Source organism: Chelmon rostratus, chromosome 13 (assembly GCF_017976325.1).
Source record: "Chelmon rostratus isolate fCheRos1 chromosome 13, fCheRos1.pri, whole genome shotgun sequence".
NCBI classification, from domain to species: domain Eukaryota; kingdom Metazoa; phylum Chordata; class Actinopteri; order Chaetodontiformes; family Chaetodontidae; genus Chelmon; species Chelmon rostratus.
In genome coordinates, this window is record NC_055670.1 from 14144224 (window position 1) to 14164041 (window position 19818).

A 19818-nucleotide genomic window follows, 5' to 3' on the forward strand; every position below is an offset into this window, starting at 1 on the left:
TTCAGACGGCATGCCAGTAGTATTTACCCAGAGCTTATGCCACCTAACAGACCACAGCAAGAGCCAAACAGCTGAAGGAAATCTAATAATTTACTGTCAGGCAGAACAAAAAACAACATGCTGAGTTAAAGACAAAACATGTTGTAAAACAGCAGTATGGAGGAAAAGAGAATTTCTGGTAGATGCTCCTCCCTAGTTAAGCTAAGCTGAAAACACGCACCTACATGCACACAAACACAAAGTAAAAACCATTAGACTCCCATACTGCTTGTCGCCTTGTTTTACATCTCGGCTAAAGAGATGTTCGTAAAATACTTTATAAGTCTCTTTCACTTTCCTGCCGGTTCAGAGTCAAAACGTGTACAAGACAGGAGATGAATGAGGGAAGCGCAGCATGCTGGGCTTTGCTCGGCTCTTCGCACAACCCCAGCTTAATTAGTAGAGCCAAACAAAGTGAGGCTCAGACCTAACATAACTCTATTTCTGGACCCGGGCTCAGACACTCTTGTTACAGACTCAAGAGCCCCTGGAATAGCACTCAAGTTACTGGGAGACTCATAGAGCGCATCTGAGAGCTTGCACTGGAATATAACCACTAATTTTAAACATGCTGTTTCTTTCTTTAGAACATCTTTAACATCTAAAAACAGCGTGACAGTTACCGTTGTTTGTTGTGCCAAAAAAAATAAATCCCAGAGGTCCCTCCTAAATCACCATCCAAAGATAATGCACAGGAGAAAAAAAATAAATCAAGCTGCAACAAAAAAATCCATTCTTCTGTTACACTGTCACAACTTCCCTCCTCTTCTAATCCTTTCCCTCTCTCCTCTATCTCTCTATCTGTGTGCTGCAGCAGTGGCAGCAGCTGCTGTTGGAAGAGGGAGGCAGTTGGACGGGAGGGAGAAAATTAAAATACCTTCTTTTCATTCTTGTCGTCCATAGGTATGCGTGCCGTACCCGGGATCCCTTCTCCTAGTAAAAAGCCCAGCCTTGTCATCAGTTCCTGAGTGGCAGGAGAGGAGGAGCTTGGCTGTTTCTCTGCTTGCAGCTCTGGAGAAGAGGGAGAGACAGGACGGGAGATAGAGAGGGAGAGAGAGAGAAATGCTCAGCGTTAGCGGGCAGGTTTACCTCTCTCCACTGGATGGCCCACACAGGGCCACTCTGCCTGCCCTGCCCTCCTCGGCTCTGCTCTGAAATGCTATGCTGCACTCTCCAGCTGCTGCTGATGTGGTGCAGACCCGGAGAAGGGGAGGAAAGAAGAGCAAGGGAGCGAGAGACAGAGAGGGAGTGAGTGTGGTGGGGGCTATGGTGTGTGTGTGTGCGCGTGTGTGCATGTGTGTGAGGGTGTTCTAAGTGGCTGAATACATGTGAATGTCGAGCATTGTTAAGAAAGCAGTTAGCAGAGCCTATGTGCACGTCCTGCAACACGCCTCGAGTGCCAATTCCAGAGCTCTCTGGTTGTTCATAGCTCTCACTCATAGAGCCTCTGAATATCAATGAGTGGACATTGGTTTTTCACCAACACAGCTTAAACTGTCTGCAGTCTTTCCGAGCCTTAATACTCACTTAGAGTGCAATTTCAAGGTTGGGATGCCATCAACAAGGCAGAGACCACTTGCAATCTAGTTTCTGTTTACGCATTAGCATATTGAAAAAAAACAAACACTGTAGACAAATAAGACACTTTGTGCAACATGTACCTGTGCTGAAACTGAAAAGGAGTATTTTTATGAACAATATGATAGACAGAGAGATGGAGGGAGAGACAGCAGTGGGGAGACTGTACAAAAGCTTATTATACAGCTCTCTGTCAGCACCTTTCCTTCCTCTCTCCTTCATTTTCTCTGTTGCCCTCTTTCTTCCACAGCTGTTAATAATGTTGGAACTAAATCTGATTAAATAAATACAAGTTCAATGGCACAATGTACTGCCAAGCCCAGTGAAGTCAAAATCAAGTCACCAGACACACATATACACCGTCAATGTGTTCTTGATCATTGTGAATGTCAATACATTATTATAACCGCTATTCTTTTACCAGGTCGGATAATTGTCCAATCTGGTAAAATTACTGGGTCACGTAACAGTCAACATAGAAGACAAAACTGGAGAAGAGAGGGACATGTGTGAAAAGTGGTGGTGAAAATGAAAAATTTATGACAAAAAAGGAAGGCTACCTTTAGAGAAATTATCAAAAAGACTGCTCTCCATCCCTCCATGACTCACCATCTACTTCTCCATAACAAAATATGCCTTGTAACATTTCTCTCTTTAATGTGTAAAGGCGTTGGGTTACCCCCCACCACTTTGAAGACAGCCATGAACACGCTAAAAATTGATCTCCTCTGCCGGTGTCTTATTTTAAGTGCAAACCTGGGGGCACTTATAGTTCTGAAATCTGAAAGTATATAACATCTTACTGGATGTCATCATACGAAAATGTCTCAACCGACCTCATCATACCCCATACACTAGGTTTCCACATGAAAATACCATTTTACATGTAACATATATATGTTTAATCATCCTCATCCTCAGTGAAATATGGCTTTTTTTTGGATGTATTTATCTATATGGGAACTAGAAATCTTTAAATGAGGATTGCTGAACGTACAGGTGCCATCTGAAGGTCCAGGGCAGACAGGTAATTTTAATGAAATTAAGCAAATATATGCTGTAAACCTGCAGATGCACTGACACTGTTCGGCACTCTTTATTAGGAAAAAACAAACACACAAAACAAAAATACTGGATTTTTTTTTCAGACTTTTTGGACTAACTAATCTCTTCTGGGTCCAGAACACTGACCTGTCTGTAAAACACTCCTTAATCTATGTTTGTTTTTTCTTACTCAAACTGCTTTGCACCGTCTGTAGCCTGTAATTGCTGTATGCTGTAATTTGGTACAGCATGTTTGACTACTGCTGTGTCCTTAATGTACTTTCTGGAGGTCCTTGTAGAATTTGGGGGAGCCTCAATTGGATCCTGTCATATTGGAGGTATGAGAGCAGCCTGAACTTCTTCCTTTGAGGCATTTTTATGTAATTTTATATAATTTCCAAGTCAAAGTATAAATGAAAAGTGTGCTAGTGAAATAAGAGGGGACTAACTTGTAATATGCAGTCCAATTCGTATCTTGGTAGGAGGTTCTTAACCTGGAAGAATACTGTGAATGTGATGAAGGAAATAGCGCAAAGACACAACAATTTTTTACTTTTATCTTCGTGTTTTTTCTACAATCGAGCTTTACAGAGACGCGGATTTTAGTAATATTAAGAGGAAGGAACAGGAAGAATGTTAAGGGTAGAGGTGGAGCACAGAAATCTTGTCACTTGTCCACAGGGAGTCCCTCTTTTTGACACTGCTCTTGGTGCTGCCACCGGTCAGAGGAAGTTATACTGCTACAATAATGAAGGAACAGTTGGATAGTAATCAGGGATACTATGTGATGTCAAACCAGCCACTACTGCCAGCAATGAGGGCATTATTACAGAGCAGTAGTCTCGAAATGGAAAACGAAAGCTATTGTATTCCATCTTGGATTTTAATATGCCTTATTCAGTAAAATTAGCTCACTGACACACCACATTTTTACATTTCATAGTTGTTACATAATGCGAACCGCATACCATATCTCTCTGCTTTGTTGTAGCAAGACACCTTCTATTCTTAAGATTCATCTGAAGCTTTCTCTGAACATTGGTTAGCATGGAAGGTGAGCCAAAATCTGTAATCGAGGAAGGCTTATTGCCGTCATTGTTGTGCTGCTACATTCAGAAACAGAATGAGGAAAAAATACTGTCCACGCTAAAACTCAGCAAAAATCTTCCAACCAGTGATACCTATTTGACTGAATTAAACAATAAACGCACATCGTTCAAACTTGACTGAAACAAAATAAAACTCACCAAAACGGTCTTGGTTAGTCGTTCCACTGTTCCCACAATCACCAACTCTGGTTTGGTTGAAATAAATCCTTAATTCACAGAATAAGATGTGAAAATATTCTGGCTCTACACGCTGTTTTCCCCGCCGCCTCCCTCTGCTGTTGCCTCTTTGAGCTACAGGGTTAGCTCAAACGAGAGTTTGTTGCTAAGCAGCGGCCCTCACTCATTCTTCAGAGGCAGACCATTAAATTAGCAATAAAATGACAAAAATCATTCAAATAACAGTCAAAAACAAACAAACAACCGCCAATGGCCAGTCATCAATACCCGGCATATTCATCCAATCGCACAGCCCTAAGAGGAACTTAGTTTGCCCTCATTGGCAACGGGAGAACAAACAAGATTTCTACATCTGAATGAAACACCAGAAACAACACATGGAAAATAATGTGGACATTATAGACCCTCCATCCCTGTAACTAACGCACTTAGTCCTGCTCAAGGATGTTTCAAATGTAAATAGAGCAGCCACCTGAGCTACTTACTACAGCAGCTTACAGTGTACCATGTAAGCTTCCTCCTACAGTTATTCCAGTCCTCATTTCACCACCAGGTCTGGCTGTCTTATCATTGAAAGGCAGTTGAATTCTCATCCTGACATACAAAGCATGCCTCATCAAGCAGATTGCACACGTGGCAAGAACTAATTCACAACTACATCAGGAGCACCAAAGATTCTTGAACTTGCCTTGAACTACCAGAGCAATTTTGTAAAGGAAGAATAAACCACAGCAGCAATTTATCACGGGCTTCTGAACAGAACAGAATCAGCCATTATGGCCTGGCATGTGTCAGTCATGTGCCTACGTCCTTCAGCCAAGAACAAAATGTGTTAGACAAGATACTTGTATTGCAAGTAATGCCAGACAAGCACATATCTCGAGATTGAACTGTGCAGAATATTTATGTTAACCCTTTGACACTTCTGCCCACTTGGTTGCTTGGTTGCTGATGTTACTTTGTGCTTCATGTTGGCACTGACTTCAGGAGAGCTGCACCGCCTCTACAAAAAAACATCAACTTTCTTTTAATTTTGACAAACTGAAATGTTGTATAATTCTGAAAGTAACCATAGCAATAACCAAATAGGCCTTAAGGTTTTACACTGAATAAACTGATTCTTTTGCATATGTAGTATTGAATGCTAGCCCACACAGAGTGCTGTACTTGCATCACCTTTTCTCCATTGTAAATACTGCACAGTAAAAAAGACCATACATTGAAAATCAATTCTATACAGGGAATGTCAGCCTGTTTGTGTACTTAAGTGCTGGACAGGAGCCTTTTAAGACCACTGGTGCAGAAATAGTGTTGAGGCCTGAATGCCAACAACATTATTAGGGTAAAATCAACAACATTTTAAGTCTTCACATAGCTCTATAAAGCACAAAAAAAGGATAATTCTCATTCACAACACAATCCAGGAAAACTAGGAACATGTTCAAGTAGCAACCTTCATATATGTTTTCTGCTGGCTCTGACAATGTTTTGAATACAAGCAGCCGATGTCATGGTTCTTTATTGACATCTTTACTGTCAGATATGAAAGGAGGTCCCAAAGATGCTGTTCATGTACACATATGCAAATACAGCACACAAACAATTCTGAAATCAGATATCATCTATGTTTAGTGCCAGTTGTGGGTCAATAGCAATTTGAAATACACAACACATTGCATGCTCCATCAACTTTTAGTAGACGGGTACCGATAATGGGAATTGGTGCCAGGTCTTTAAAAGAGGCACCTTACACATCACACATTTATGGCGATCGTACATTAGAGACAGACAATGACAGATTGTTTTTCATTATGAGAGTCTGTCAAAGGCATGGCGTGGCATGGCTTTCAGCTCTAAAGATGCAAATATTATGGAGTTGTGAAGACTAAACTATCTAAAATCATACACTGTGAGATGTTTATGCCCTCCACTTGGTGCAGAGAAACACCATATAGGTAGGAAAGAAAAGAAGCAGACAAAAATAGGGCGCAACATTTTGAGTTCCTGTACTTCTGAATAAAAACATAGGGCATGCAGCATGTGGAGAAATCTGTGTTAAGCTTATGGTTGTACCACATGTTTATTCATTACAGTTATTTGGCTTTAGCTTGCCGACCACTTGTGAATGGATTTGGAGTGTGCGACTCATCACACAACAGGACAGTTGTCCAGTAGAGCTAACTTATTAACCCTGGGACCAGCCAATTCATTGCTCTTTAACATATTATCATGTCTTTATTTCAAGCCAACTCAATTACTGTAACGCACTACTTACTGGCCTCCTGAAAAGAAAACTGAGAGACTTCAGCTTATTCAAAACTCTGCAGCTCAGCTATGAACCAGAACCAAGAGGACAGAGGTCCAGTTTTAGCTGCTTTGCACTGGCTTCCTATAACATCTAGAATTGCTTTTAAGGTCCTCTTCCTTGTATACAAAGCCCTTAATGGACTAGGCCCAAGCTACATTGCTAACTCCCTTGTTTATTATGTGCCTTGAAGAACACTGTGATCCGTTGCTGGTTTATTGGAGGCTTCCAGCAACAATCACAAACAGCTTGCTGAATATTTTTTAAAAGAAAGCTAAAAACTTATCTCTTCACTTTAGCTTTTAACTATCTGTGACTTCCTCATAAAGGTCTGAAACTTTTGTGCTTTGCCACATGATTATACACAACTACACTCCTCTTAAACTGTTGTATTTTACTATATTTTATGCATTTTATGCAATCTATTTTTACCTATATTTTAGCATATTATTCTGTGTTTTTACATGGCCTTTATTTTTATTGTCATGCTTCATTCTATCATCATTAAGTGGGTTTTATTCTCCATCTTATTTTACAATTATTTTGTATCCCTGTTTTTATGTCCATTCTGTCTTTTCTATGTAAAGCAAACTTGGGGCATGTGATTTCTTTGTTGTAAAGCACCTTGAGCTGCAATTCCTGTATGAGAGGTGCTACACAAATAAAGTTTATTATTTATTATCACTATTATTAATGACAGTTGGTGGGGATTTTCACATCTAACTCAGTGAATATGGGTTTATTTTAACCAAACCAGAGTTGGAGATTGCTTGAACAGTGGAAACCAACATGGTTTTGGGGGGTTTTATTTTATTCATGTGGAGTTTGAATTTAACAAGGCAGCTAAGCTTGTATGAGTTTGGTAAAAGAGAGAAACTTAAATTCAGAAGGTGTGCGGTTGTATTTTTCTGTTCAATAACGAAAATACGTGTAAGAATATTTCCTTCTTTGACATTTTGTGAGTTTATTTTGTTTATTTATGAGACTGAAAAATCTAAGACAGCTTGTGGAACGTAGTGAACTCACCACTCGCATACAAAGTGGCACTGCGAGACATGAGGGGTGGGGCATGTTAACTTTAGTAGATATCTCTGCAACACCATAAGTGAAAATCTTTGGCATAACATCAGAGCTGTTATTTCATCACATTCTGTTCTGATTTGTAGCTATTTTTGGTCAATTTTGGAATGTTTTAAGATAAAATTCTCATTCGCATCTTTAAGGCTATATAATGTCAATTCCAATATGAATGAATGGAGAAGAAGAATGTCAACTAGAACAATATTATAAGATGACATGTGCAAGTGGCATGGCACACCTGAAGAAACTGAGGCCACAACATAAATCTTTTGTCACGTATGTTCTCTAATTCCTCTGTCATAACAGCTTCTTTAGTCTGGGACACATGATGACAGGAATGAAACATATAGATTATCCCCAGGTCAAGATCCAACTTAGTGTATCTCATTTTAGTTGACAACTTCATTCAAAGGGGAAATGACTTTCCAATTCATACCATATCAGAAAAAAGTCAAGATAGAGTCCAAGACAGAGGGGTCATTATGGGGTTTATCAGCTTCTCAAGCTGTCACGCATTCCTAAAAGGGGAAGTATGAAAAAGGGCAGCTATGGTGTAGTGGTTTAAAATGCTATCAGCAGTGGAGCACTTCTGACTGCAAGGTGTTTACCTGTTTCCCAAGATAACCTGACAGTGGGCTGAATAAAAGCCAGACCGGCTGGCCTGCCTCGCGGCGTTCAGAGATTAGATCATTTACCTGAGGCACAGCAGGTTAGTCACACACAAACTTAAACTGTAGATGTACTGTATCTATGGGCCTGTGTGTGTATTTTCTTTTCTATCTCACTCTCTCACAGAGATATATCAGTATCTGCGTATACGAACAAGAAATTACAGAACAGAAATGTCAAAGATCTGTTTGAAATCATTCATTTGTATCACCATAGCATATTTTGTGCAGTAGGGAGTTTATTTTTCAAATGAAAATGTCCCACTCAGTGTACCTCTGGGTAAAAAATCTTTAACAGACAAATTTAAAGGGTAACTACACCCTATAGAAAAAGGTAAGAGGACACAGTGGAGACTAACCTGAGTACGACTCAATGTAGCATGGACAGCAATGTAGAGCTGGTAGTCGGAGCTAACCAGCCATGAGCAGCTACTGTCAGACTCCCTGTGTCTCCGTTGGAAAGACAGGGAGTTGGGCAAAGCATTGACACTCACTGGAAGCACATTTATCTCCATTTGAGAGAGTTACTGAGTGGGTACCCGTGTTGTAGCTGGGCCAGCATCTCTACTACCAGGCACTGTTCAGGCGCGGGTCTATGGGGATGTCAGTACTTAGCCTTGGACCTGCTGTTTGTCACAGTTAACGTTACTGTTCGCCATCCCTAAATATCTTGTTAAGCTGTGAATATAGCAGAGTCACTGAGGAGGAATAAATCTTGTTCATGTATGACATTGTTTTAACGCTACCAGTAACCATGAGTGAGAGGTGCAAACTGGGGCTATGGTCAGCCTGTGTTCTGCCACTAATATTTTCCACAGCACCTGACAAACAAAATAGCTCCCAAGAGTCTTTCTCATCATGGATTCACAGAATTCAGCTGAACTGAACTGTCAAATCCAAGCTAATTTTGAGCAGGAAAAGCTTTTTTTGGAGACATCCCCTGTATTATCATCATACTGTATTCTGAAGAATCTACTGTATGTGATTGTGTATTCAGTGCAAAAAAAGTTTTAGTGTTCCTCTTTAAAGGATCTCTTTTAAAAACATTTTTAAAAAATGAAATGGCATTTGTCTAGTAGTGTGACTCTACCGATGTGTGTGTATGTGATTGAGGCTGGCAAACTCTCTGGTTGGAGGTGGATCGAATGCAGCTGCCTCATTACAACAAATAACACTATATAATAAAATGGTGAGATGTCATGTTCCAGAAATGTGTCACTGGAACACTGGAGCACTATTACAAGACCTGTGCAGACCTCTGCAATGGTCTAATAATCCTCATTATCTGGTGCTGCTTCCAGTCAAAACTACAGTGACTAGATGACAGACTAGTTATATTAGCTAGAAAGGGTCCAATGTGCAACACAACTAACATATATGGAAAGTCACATTCAGTTATCATTGGTCATCCATAAGGAAACGTAATTTATCCCCTTAATTTCTTTCATTTATTTTATGAACACTGCAAAGTTCTGTGGAGTGTATAATTGAAAAGCTGTTATTTAACTTGATGGATAACAACCCTTTACATTGACATACAGAGACAAAGCCGTTGGGAGAATCAGACCATACAAGCTCAGTAAATGGACAGTTACGACAAAAGTGTGCTTTCTGCCAAGGCTACAGGCTGCATCAATGTTAATGATTTGATGAGAGGGAAAATAGGCTTGGAAAGTGTTGTCTATTATAACACACCTCCTCTAATTTTGCAGTGGATAAAATACTATCCAGAAACAATGAGTGTTGTCAATCTGCTACATTGCTCTCATGGCTCTCATTAACTACTTTCATCTTGATTAACCCAGTTTATTAATTGGTCCCACCCGAATGGACTTCATGACTTGATCTGTGAGAGCAACACTAGCCTTAAACCTGTATGTCATTTAGCACAACCTTATGAATCAGTTTATGACTTCATAATGGAAGTGACATTATTTTTGATTCTGTGGTGGGCATGATAATAAAACTGTGGCAGTAGGGCAGCAGTTACATTGTCAGTACACATAAGGTAAAATGACTGCGTTTCTCCGGATGGAAGGCAGGTATGAAGTAAAACAGCTCCCTTTACACTATCTGATTAGTCATCTATATCTTACACTGTCCTCAAGATATGAAAAAACAGGGATGTAGCTGGAACCACTTTTCATTATTCCAGTAACAGTACAGCAAAGGGAGGCAAAACCAAAACAACATCGTTATCTGCTGGCCTGAGGAAGTTTATGAGCAGGTGTGAAATGAGGAAGAATGAAGACGGAAGGAGGAGGAGCAGAAGACGGGTGGTGGAGGAGGGTGAACCCCATGAACAGACCGGCTCCACAGAGCTGTCTTGGCTCTCTCCCTGCCGAGAAAACAATCCAGCCGGTGCTCATTAGCAGCTGGAGTTTCATTACCACAACAGTGGAGCCTGTTTAATGAACCCTCGATGAGAACATGCATCCTGCTTCCCCATTTGAGTTCAGAGGTACTAGGTGACGTGGGCCTCTAAAGCCTGTTGAGCACTCTTATTGCACATTCCAGTGTTAGAACCACAAATGTCCTTTGCTGCGAGCACAGATGGAGCATCCAATGAGACATTACAGCATACTGAGGTGAGACTGTCGATAATAAGTAAAATGAGATTTGGAGGGTGGGGATGGCAAGGTGACAGTAATCGTACTTTTGACTGACATCTCAGTTTGACACCATACTCTAGCTGTTATTATTGTTTTTGTTTTTTATGGCAATTCATTAACCATTTGACCAACAGAGCTAAAGTGTCTTCATGCAGCGAGGCACAGTGGCTGTGCTGTAAGGATCCTCCAGAGATGAGCAGCACAGATTAATGAAGCTTCATCATTAAACAAGGGAAGAGACAGACATCACGCAAAGTTTCAGCTTCTAGCTGCTGATTAAAAAGTGGAACCTATGCCATAGAAAAGGGGCAGAACTACCACCCTGTTACAGCCAGGAACAAATTACAGCTCATTCTTCTCACTGCTTTCCCAAATGGTAGATGGTGAGTGAAGGCTGCGTAAATATCATCATGGGTTATATAAACTGCTGACATTGGGACTTGATTAAACAATTGGGCTTGAGCACTGAGTGGCACAAAATATAGCTAGTTTGTAAAAAGGGAAAACAATTTCTTCACATCCCTCTGTCTCTAATTCTCAGTGTAATACCAAGAAAATATGAATAATCCAACATCATCTGTACTGTTTTAGAAACTGGTAAATCAAAATGAGTGTAAAAACAAGACACCGGTAACACCACGGTTTCCTACACTTGCAAAAACATTCTTTGCATGCTGCCTGTCAGGACGCCAGCTGTGGCTGTGAGACCTTGTATCAGATTACTTTTCATTGATGACACGTTTTACATATCAGGACATGCAAACATACACTACTGGACAACACAAAGCTGAACCTGTTAAAGTTCTGTATTCTGCCAATGTTAGGGCTTTTTATTAGCCTTATATTGTGCCAAAATGACACAACTGACAGCCAAAGGTGCCTACTTTTAGAAATGTTTTCACTGTTAGGTCCCAATTTAACTTCAACAATAATAGACTGCGATGAACAACACAAAGGAAGACAGGGACTCTCAAAGGTGTTAACAAATTTGTAACACACACTGTACAGGAAATAACAATGACAGGTCAGATTACTAACAGTATAGTTACACAGAGGAGTGAAAGCAACACCACCGACATATTTAAGTGGTGTAAATTCACGGAATACTTAATATAAGTTGGGCCATATTTGCAGCATTTGACAACATAATCAGTACACGAAGAAACAGGTGTTAAGTGCTTGGGCCCGGTCTTACTGGAGCTGTAATCGAGGGGGGTGTAACAAAGAGGAACATAATTGTGGGAAAGGACAGGACCTAAGGTTGACTCTTGATTGACAGAGACAGAGCTCTGACCACAGCTGAAACAATTTTGACAGGGGGGACTGTTGGCTGCCTGTTGCAAATGCACTCGTGCACACAAACACGGACACACATAAACAAACATAAATGTACTTGCAGACACAGACAAAATAAAAATACACATGCACAAGAAACTCTATCCTCCCTCAAAGACAGAGCTGTGTAGATGACTCCACTGCAGGTCAAATCCTGCGAGTCCACAACAGAGAGCTCTGGAAAGCTGACAGTCCAGCAACAAATGAATACAGTATAACTCCACATGCAAGCTTTAATCATATATGAAGATGAAAAAGAACCACACAAAAAAAATTATACTGCATAAAAGTCTTTAAAATGACATTCACCATATGAAACAAACCAGGGTATGCACTGTCTAAAATACCTCAAAAGCTGCAGCCAAGATGTGACTATTGATGTAAAGCATGGTTTTCTGACATCCCAAAGAGGCATCCACCAGCACAACACCCAACAAAAAACCCCTTTACAACTCCTAAGAACTCACTTTCTTTGGGGCCTAAATGTCACACAGTTCTCATGCTGCAAAACTTCCAATGGATTTTCTGACTCAGAATCTTTCGGCACCGTATCAACATTCCAGGCTGACGCTGACCTTGTTACAAAAGCTGCAATGTCAAACAACCATCTTGTCCTGTCTCAGTTAGCAAAAAAGCCAACATTGTTTACCCTCTCTGAAGTTGGAGACAACACAGGCTGAAAGTTGCTCTCTTTATTGACAAAAGAACACTGGCTATGTCCTTGTCACAAGTGACGTGTGACACAAGTTAATTTAAATGGATCCAGTTGATATAGCAGGTCTACGCCAAACTCAGTGACACCAGCGCTAACTGCATGGTGTTACTGCAAATGAAATGCAAATGTCTGAATTCATCCACATGGGAAAGAAAAGGAGAAGCATAGCATGTGTAGCTGTTCTCAAAAGCTTGTCAGCTGCATGGGGCCTCATCCTACTACAGCTGGGCTATCACAATTAGCCATCATTAGTCTAGAATTTATACAGTGCTTAATTGTACATAATTATCCGAGTAGGTTGGCTCATTCCTGTAATTTCTCAGCAGTAAACTTCTTTTACCTGCTAACCACAGCTGTCTAAAGAAGGAGCTAGATCGTCTCTCCTGGCTGATCTGCTTATGTTTATTGAATAACTGTGCATGGCAGCAGTAAAGGCCACAGGTAAGTAGCTGTCTGACCTTAAAGACAGACATTTTTCCAGTTCTGTGAGAGCTGAATCAATAGTTGAGAAGCTGTACAAATCGCTACCAAAGCTACAAAATAAACTGTGAAAAATGCTGTAAATCCCTCAAGCTGTTCAAGGAGAGACCAACTTTTGCTGGGTTTTTTTGCTGCAGCGAAATTTAACTCATAATCTTAGCTTGATATTTTTGTGTTCTCTCCATGTTTGAGGCCTAATCAGTTGGATGGTTCTCTACATTTTGTGGTAGCAGAAAGATTCTCTGGAGGCTTGGAGGCTTCAGACTATATCGCCTGAATAGTAATTTTAGCAAAGAATGAAATTAGAGAGAGGTACCACTGAGCGCACAAGGTCCATCAACAAGAGCCGTTCTGTAAACACAAGTAGTTTTGTTAACATTATGTACATTCACCTTGAGCATTACTTTTCTTCTCTCTGTGTTGGGCAGCAAGACAGAGCAGGGAAAGCTTAGGAAAGATTGCTTCGAAGACAGCACAGGCAAGTGAATGTGTATATTTATGCATATGTGCATCAAAAGGAGGGCTGCAGAGGGGGAAAATTCATGGGGAATAGCAAGGTGTTCAGTGATGGTAAGAAGTGGGAGAGGGTTGTTGTTCCTGCAGCCTGTAGTAGGTTCGCATTTATACTAAGATTGTATTGGTATGAGATTTTCACAGTAAGGTTACCATCTCAGAAAATATTACTGTTTGGCGGTATCACAGTATACGGTCTTGCACATTTATTATTATTAATAGTAGTAGTAGTTGTTGAAGTAGGAGCAGTATTATCAGTCACACTCACGTGTAAAGGAATACAAACAGAAGGTGTTCTATACCTTTTTAATAAGACTAATACAGTGGCATTGAATACTGTAGACAAACAGATGTGTATGGTATGAAAAATGTCCATTTTAGAGTCAATAGATTCTCCCTCTGCATTTCTGCTCCAAAAATTCAAACCAGGTATCTCAAAACTTTTTTAGTGTATACAGCTCATAAAATTAACTTAGTAACAGTGCCAACAGCACCAGCTGTCATGAGATAACATTTATCTGGCGTCCGCTATCTGCCGGTAGCCCGGTCTGAGCCGAAACACTGCTCTGTGCCAGCTGAATGTCAGACACACCCTCGTGCCTTGGAATGCAACAGTCAACAGTGACTGGGCTGCGCTGGGTTACTGCTGTCTGCATATCTGAGCCATATACAAAGAGGGCACTACTTTCTGTGTTGCCTTTTGCTAAAGATAACGCATCCTACAACTCTACTTAAGCCTATGGGAGGAATTTGAGCCTGCCCTGCTCTGCTGGAAATCAAAACAGAGCACTTAGCGGAACATTACCCACACACGTACAAACACACAACGCCCAAAACAGGAGAGAATAGGCAGCAATAACACTAAAGGCACACCTCACAGGAACATGGAAACACAAGAACACACATATTGTGTCCAATTACTGTGAGATTTAAGGTGTTGTCCTCATTACATTCCCGTGAAACAAATCAAGCACTCCGGTCAGACAGTGTATCCCCACACCGAGGAAAACTGACTCCTCTGTAATCTAAACACACACTTAAAAATAAACACAGCACTATTGTGTGTTTTTATAAGAGGCTACATGAAGAAACCCAGCTCTGACTCACTGGTACTTACATGATGGACCCAGAGACCTATCTCTGACCCCATGGACACAACAATGATATTATATGTAACACAAAACACACATACAGCTATAAAGACCGATCACAGCAGGAGGGGAAAGTTTCCAGCTGACAAGTTCAGGTGTAACTGTTTCTAATCTGTACCGAAAACAAAAGCAGACACACACAAGTCAAAAGAAAGCAAAACTCACCATTGTGTGAGGACTCCTTGTTGTCGGCCACCTTCCTCAGCGCTGAAACGATGGCATCAGAAGGAATGCGAGGACTCTCCACATACTTGGGCTTCCTGATTGGACCTGCTAGCATGAACCGAGGATACAGGGAGAATGAGAGACAGAGAGAGTGTGTCAGACACACAGAGAGAGAGAGAGAGGTGGGGAGGGAAATGCAAAAGAGGAAAGAATGAGAGAAACAGAGAGAGAGAGAGAGAGAGAGAGTTCTCGCTGGATTAACGTGTTCCAGATGGGACTAGAGATGAGAGGCGGTGGTGTCTTAGTTGGACAGGCTTGGCTGCGCTCCGTAGCTCACACACACACACACACACACACATACACACACACACACACACACACACACACACACACACACACACACACACACACACACACACACACACACACACACACACACACACACACACACACACTTTCTCAGACAGCTCCCTGCGCTGATAGCAGCTCTGGTCTGTCTGACAACCCAGAATATTGTCTGCATGGCTGGAGAGTCCCAGTAAAACACTGCTAGCCGGCTCAGGGAATGTACACTACAGCAGGAAACCACAACAATTAGCCTCTTCGTGAACTTTAAAAATAAGTGTTCAAGCACACATAAGCACGGAGTTTTACCGCATGATGAGCTGTGAGCGGTCCGATGAAAGCACACCCACAAGGATACAAATGGATAGATTAAGGTCCAGGTGTCCTGGTGCAAGTCAGATGATGTATCTGGGACAGCGGTACAATCCTCTGAGGACTGTCTTTGTCTTTGGTGAGGAGTCGAGGTTAGCTGGCTGCTCTGTTCCCTCTGCTCACACTGGGCCAGAATTAGAAAACCCCACAGCTCCACACAGAATGCTTGCTCACTGTGCCGAACTTTAAAATAAACCACTGACATACTCACCCGACTACAGACACTGCTAGTTTTCCATCTCTGTGCATGCAAAAAGATTTGCCCCTGTTGTCTATAACATATTCTACAAAAACAGCCCTTTTAATCTGCCCTAAACAGACACAAATTAAGGTTCTTTGAGTGAGCCTACTAATCTTTCTTGAGAGTGGCAATATAATTGTTTATACATGCAGGAGATCCAGCAAAGACACTAGACTAAATATTAAGCCATGACACAAACATCTCCAGAGCAACTAGTTGTGCACATTTCCAGGTCCTCTAGTTCAACCCCATAACTTCTTGTGTGAAAGAGTAATACATTAAGTCCAGATACAAAAGCAAAATGAAACTGCAGAAAATTATCTGAAAACAGGATGTGACTGTATAATTTAGATTCCTAAATCCATAAAGAAAAGCAACAGAATGCCTCCCCTTGCACCACTCCTCCATGCTACTCCAACCTTGACCTACTGTAACCCAATCCAAACCTCCTCCTCCTCCAGACTCCTGTTATCAGATGACTGTATGTGTAACCCCAGTCATAACATAAAGATTAGATGGGAGAGCAGAGATAGCCGTTTCCTATTACCACATTTGATAACCAGTCACTCCCACCTCAACAAAAAAGAAACCAAAATCCTTTTAATCAGATGGAACTAAATTTTAAACCACAGCTTCGATCTTGGCCGCAGATATTAAGAGTGTAGGTTAGAGTGGGGGTAAGGGGAGGGGGGAGTTACAGCAGCAGCCATGTGAGAGGAAATGATCTGGAAGTGTCATTGCAACAAACCAAGCATGAGAGTCAAAGTCAGCTTGATGCACAGTGCCATCTATGGATATGCGACTTGAAATGCATAGTGAGGAACGATGCTTTTGATCCACAAGAAGAGCTTCTGCCTTTATAAACTGGGTGTTTGCAAGCGATGAACAAGTCAAAGAACTCAAAATAAAAGCCCAAAATCAAATGCAGCTGTCTGTCAGAGGAGCAGCAGTGGTTGTAATATGTAATGAAAAATAGTTTTGAAGGTGATGATGGTGTCGTTTAAAACCGCTATAATCTAAATATTGGATTTCCAATTTGTCTTCATAGATGAGGTCTAAGCCTTCAGGGGACTGATCCAGTGAAGCATCTGCAAAAGCAATCCAAGTCAGCCTGTTATTTGGCAGACAAAGCCAAAGAGTCTGTCGTGAAAACCTCCATTCATTTGTGGATGGTCAGGCACAACCTATTCCCCAGGAGTCACACGGCTCCAATTAAAATGGGACTCCAGAGACAGAGAGGGCTGTGTGTGAGACACGCTTGGTTCAGGTAAATATCTTGGACTGAAAGAGCACTGCCAAATATGTTCCTTTGAGTGTATCTCACTTAAAAACAACAGGGGGCATAGTTCGAGTAATTTAAACCATATGCTTAAGTTCAGATACGTCTTAACACAAAGTGCTGCGAGGAACACAGGATCCACGCACGAAATAACAAACATGTGGCTGGCTATCAAGGGTAATTTTTAGGCCATATCTGACGGCCACTAATACAAAGAATAGGAAAAAGGTCCTTCAGCAAGCCTCTGATGTCTGAGCATCAGCACATGACAAAGCACACAGGGGTTTCTTTTCCATTCAAATCTCATCTCAAGACTTAACAGGGTGTCATTACCGCTCTGCCCTTTTAGATGGAGCGCTGACGAATAAGCAATTGCAGTTTATAACAGGCATGAAAAGGTCGCAGAAATGGAAGTGTCGGACATATGACCCTTGAAGGACAACGACAGAGAGAGATGGGCTTTCACTTTCACATAGAGCTGAACAATTAATCACAATATCAGCGAAATCGCAATATGGCTGAGTGCAATACTCAAATTGCAGGAGGTGCAATTTTTTGATAAAGGTAAAATGTGTCAGAACATAGCATTGAAAATGAAGCATTGTGGTGCTACAGAGATGCTTTCCCCTTCATATTCTCCAGACATAAGGGAACATGCCTGTTTGGTACAGACCCCTGCAAAAATCACACCATCATCATTTTCATGTTTTTTTCAGTGAAAATGAAATGCAAAAATTCCCACAAAAATCATGACTCATATCGTTTTCTCAATATCTGTCAAAATAATTGCAATATTGCTTTTTTGGATATTGTTCAGCCCTACTTTCATGTAAATGAATGTGAATATATTCACATGCACGCTGATTTTAAATAATATATGCAAGACCATCATCAAACTCTCATTTTCCAAAATGATAGAAAGAACCATGGAGGAAATGATAAAGAGGAGGAAGAATGTGAGGATTTTCTACAGAGAATTATCGCTCAGCTGTCTCGGTCTCATCTGCACATTCTAACTCAGAGCCAGATGCAACAAATTAAAATGCATTAAGCTTCAGTATTCTGAACATACCCCATGCAGAGAGGACAAGTCTCATTCTGATATCCTCCAAAAAGCAGGCAAGGGCTCATTAGAGCAGCGAAATGCTAGAAGACTGCTTCAAAAGCATGTTGAAAGAGACTGCGGTGGTTTAGGGTAGTTTTGGGGGTTGCAACATCAAAACATAACAACACAGAAATTGAATTCATGTTTGTTATCTTCTATCTTGTTATTCATGTTTATTATCTTTCTGCTGTATTTGTGTTTCTATTGATAGTTATGATGAAGTTCACTATCCCGTTGTAAAATATGCGCACTTAGTATCTTTGATGTTTAATGTAAGAACTATATGTAAATGATGGTGTAAAACCTGTTACTGGATTGCGTTGTTCTCATTAAAGTTGTGCCATCCTCAAAAGTCTACTATCAGTCAGGTAGCAGTTTTTCTTGTCACATGCTGCAACTCAGTGGTTTCCATTACTGAGTATAGCTCCAAAAGGATCTAGCCACTTAAAGAAAAAATAGTGCTTATTATGTGTAGCTGAAACAGATGGAAGAGCTAACAGATGCTAACAGAGAGAAATTAAATCAAGGAGAAAAGGGAGTGACAGGTAAGGCAAGAGCCTGCAGGAATAGATGACAGAGAAAAGATGCACAGTGAGTACATACGTAAAATGTGTTTGTACACATTATATATCTGAAAAGAAAAGCAAGCAAACAGAAGGTAGGGGGGAGAAGGGTTAAGGTAGAAAAAGAGAGGAAAGACTATCTCTGGGGAAAAGCATCCAGACAAGCAGTGACTGCAGAGGGCTCTTTACTCGCCAGTATTCACTGTGAGATTCAGGAATCCATGACCAGCGAGCTATCAATCAGCAAGCATACACACACACGCGCACACATACAGACAAACTCAGACACATACACACACCAAAACAGTCGAATACCTGCGACCAGCAACTTACAATGTCCAGCCAATGCCAGTGAAAGAGAGGATTGTTCACGGCTAGGAAGTGATCAAGGAGTTTTCCCAGCATTCCCCAAGATGGACTCTGACTTCTTCACATTTCAACTTTTCAATAAGACAGTGTGTCCCCTTTGTGCAGCAAAAAGAATGAAAGCAGGCTCACAACAGCCCTCTTTATGTTCCAAAATGTCATTCTTCAACTCAAAAGTGAAAAATAATATATTCTGGCAAAAAAAAAAGAAAAGAAAAGACTGATATTCTGAGTGCTGTACGTCAAACTCAGTTACCAGTGTTATCCAATGAACGTCTCACAGGGAGCATGAGATTTAATTGATCTTGTTAATAGCTGTACCAAGCTTTTAATCTTTTCGCCATTATGGTTGCAAAATAGATGAGAAAGTATTACAGGCATGGTGCTTTCTGAACTGAAAATACGAATGCTAATATATGAGTCATTCCCCAGTCACAGCCTAACATATTGCCATTATCCTCTCCTGGTCAGTTCAATTTCTGCACTATATCACAGTGAGAGACTGGTAATTCTTTTTTTTTTTTTTCAAACTACATGTTTAATAGTCATGACAAATCTCACACATGCTGTTTAGCA

At 40.9% G+C, this 19818-nt stretch overlaps 1 protein-coding gene across 2 annotated transcripts in view; it reads right to left on the minus strand.

Annotated features, from left to right (window-relative positions):
* Nucleotides 1-19818, minus strand: part of tanc1b (tetratricopeptide repeat, ankyrin repeat and coiled-coil containing 1b) — a 104611-nt gene that overhangs the window by 45441 nt on the left and 39352 nt on the right. The window contains exons 4-5 of one of the 2 annotated variants that reach the window (XM_041950221.1): nt 14972-15076; nt 917-1050 (exon numbers count right to left, since the gene is read on the minus strand). In XM_041950221.1, the coding sequence (XP_041806155.1) occupies nt 917-1050; nt 14972-15076 (239 nt within the window). Of the gene's footprint in view, nt 1-916; nt 1051-14971; nt 15080-19818 lie in introns of both variants that reach the window. The other variant, XM_041950220.1, reaches the window with a different exon arrangement.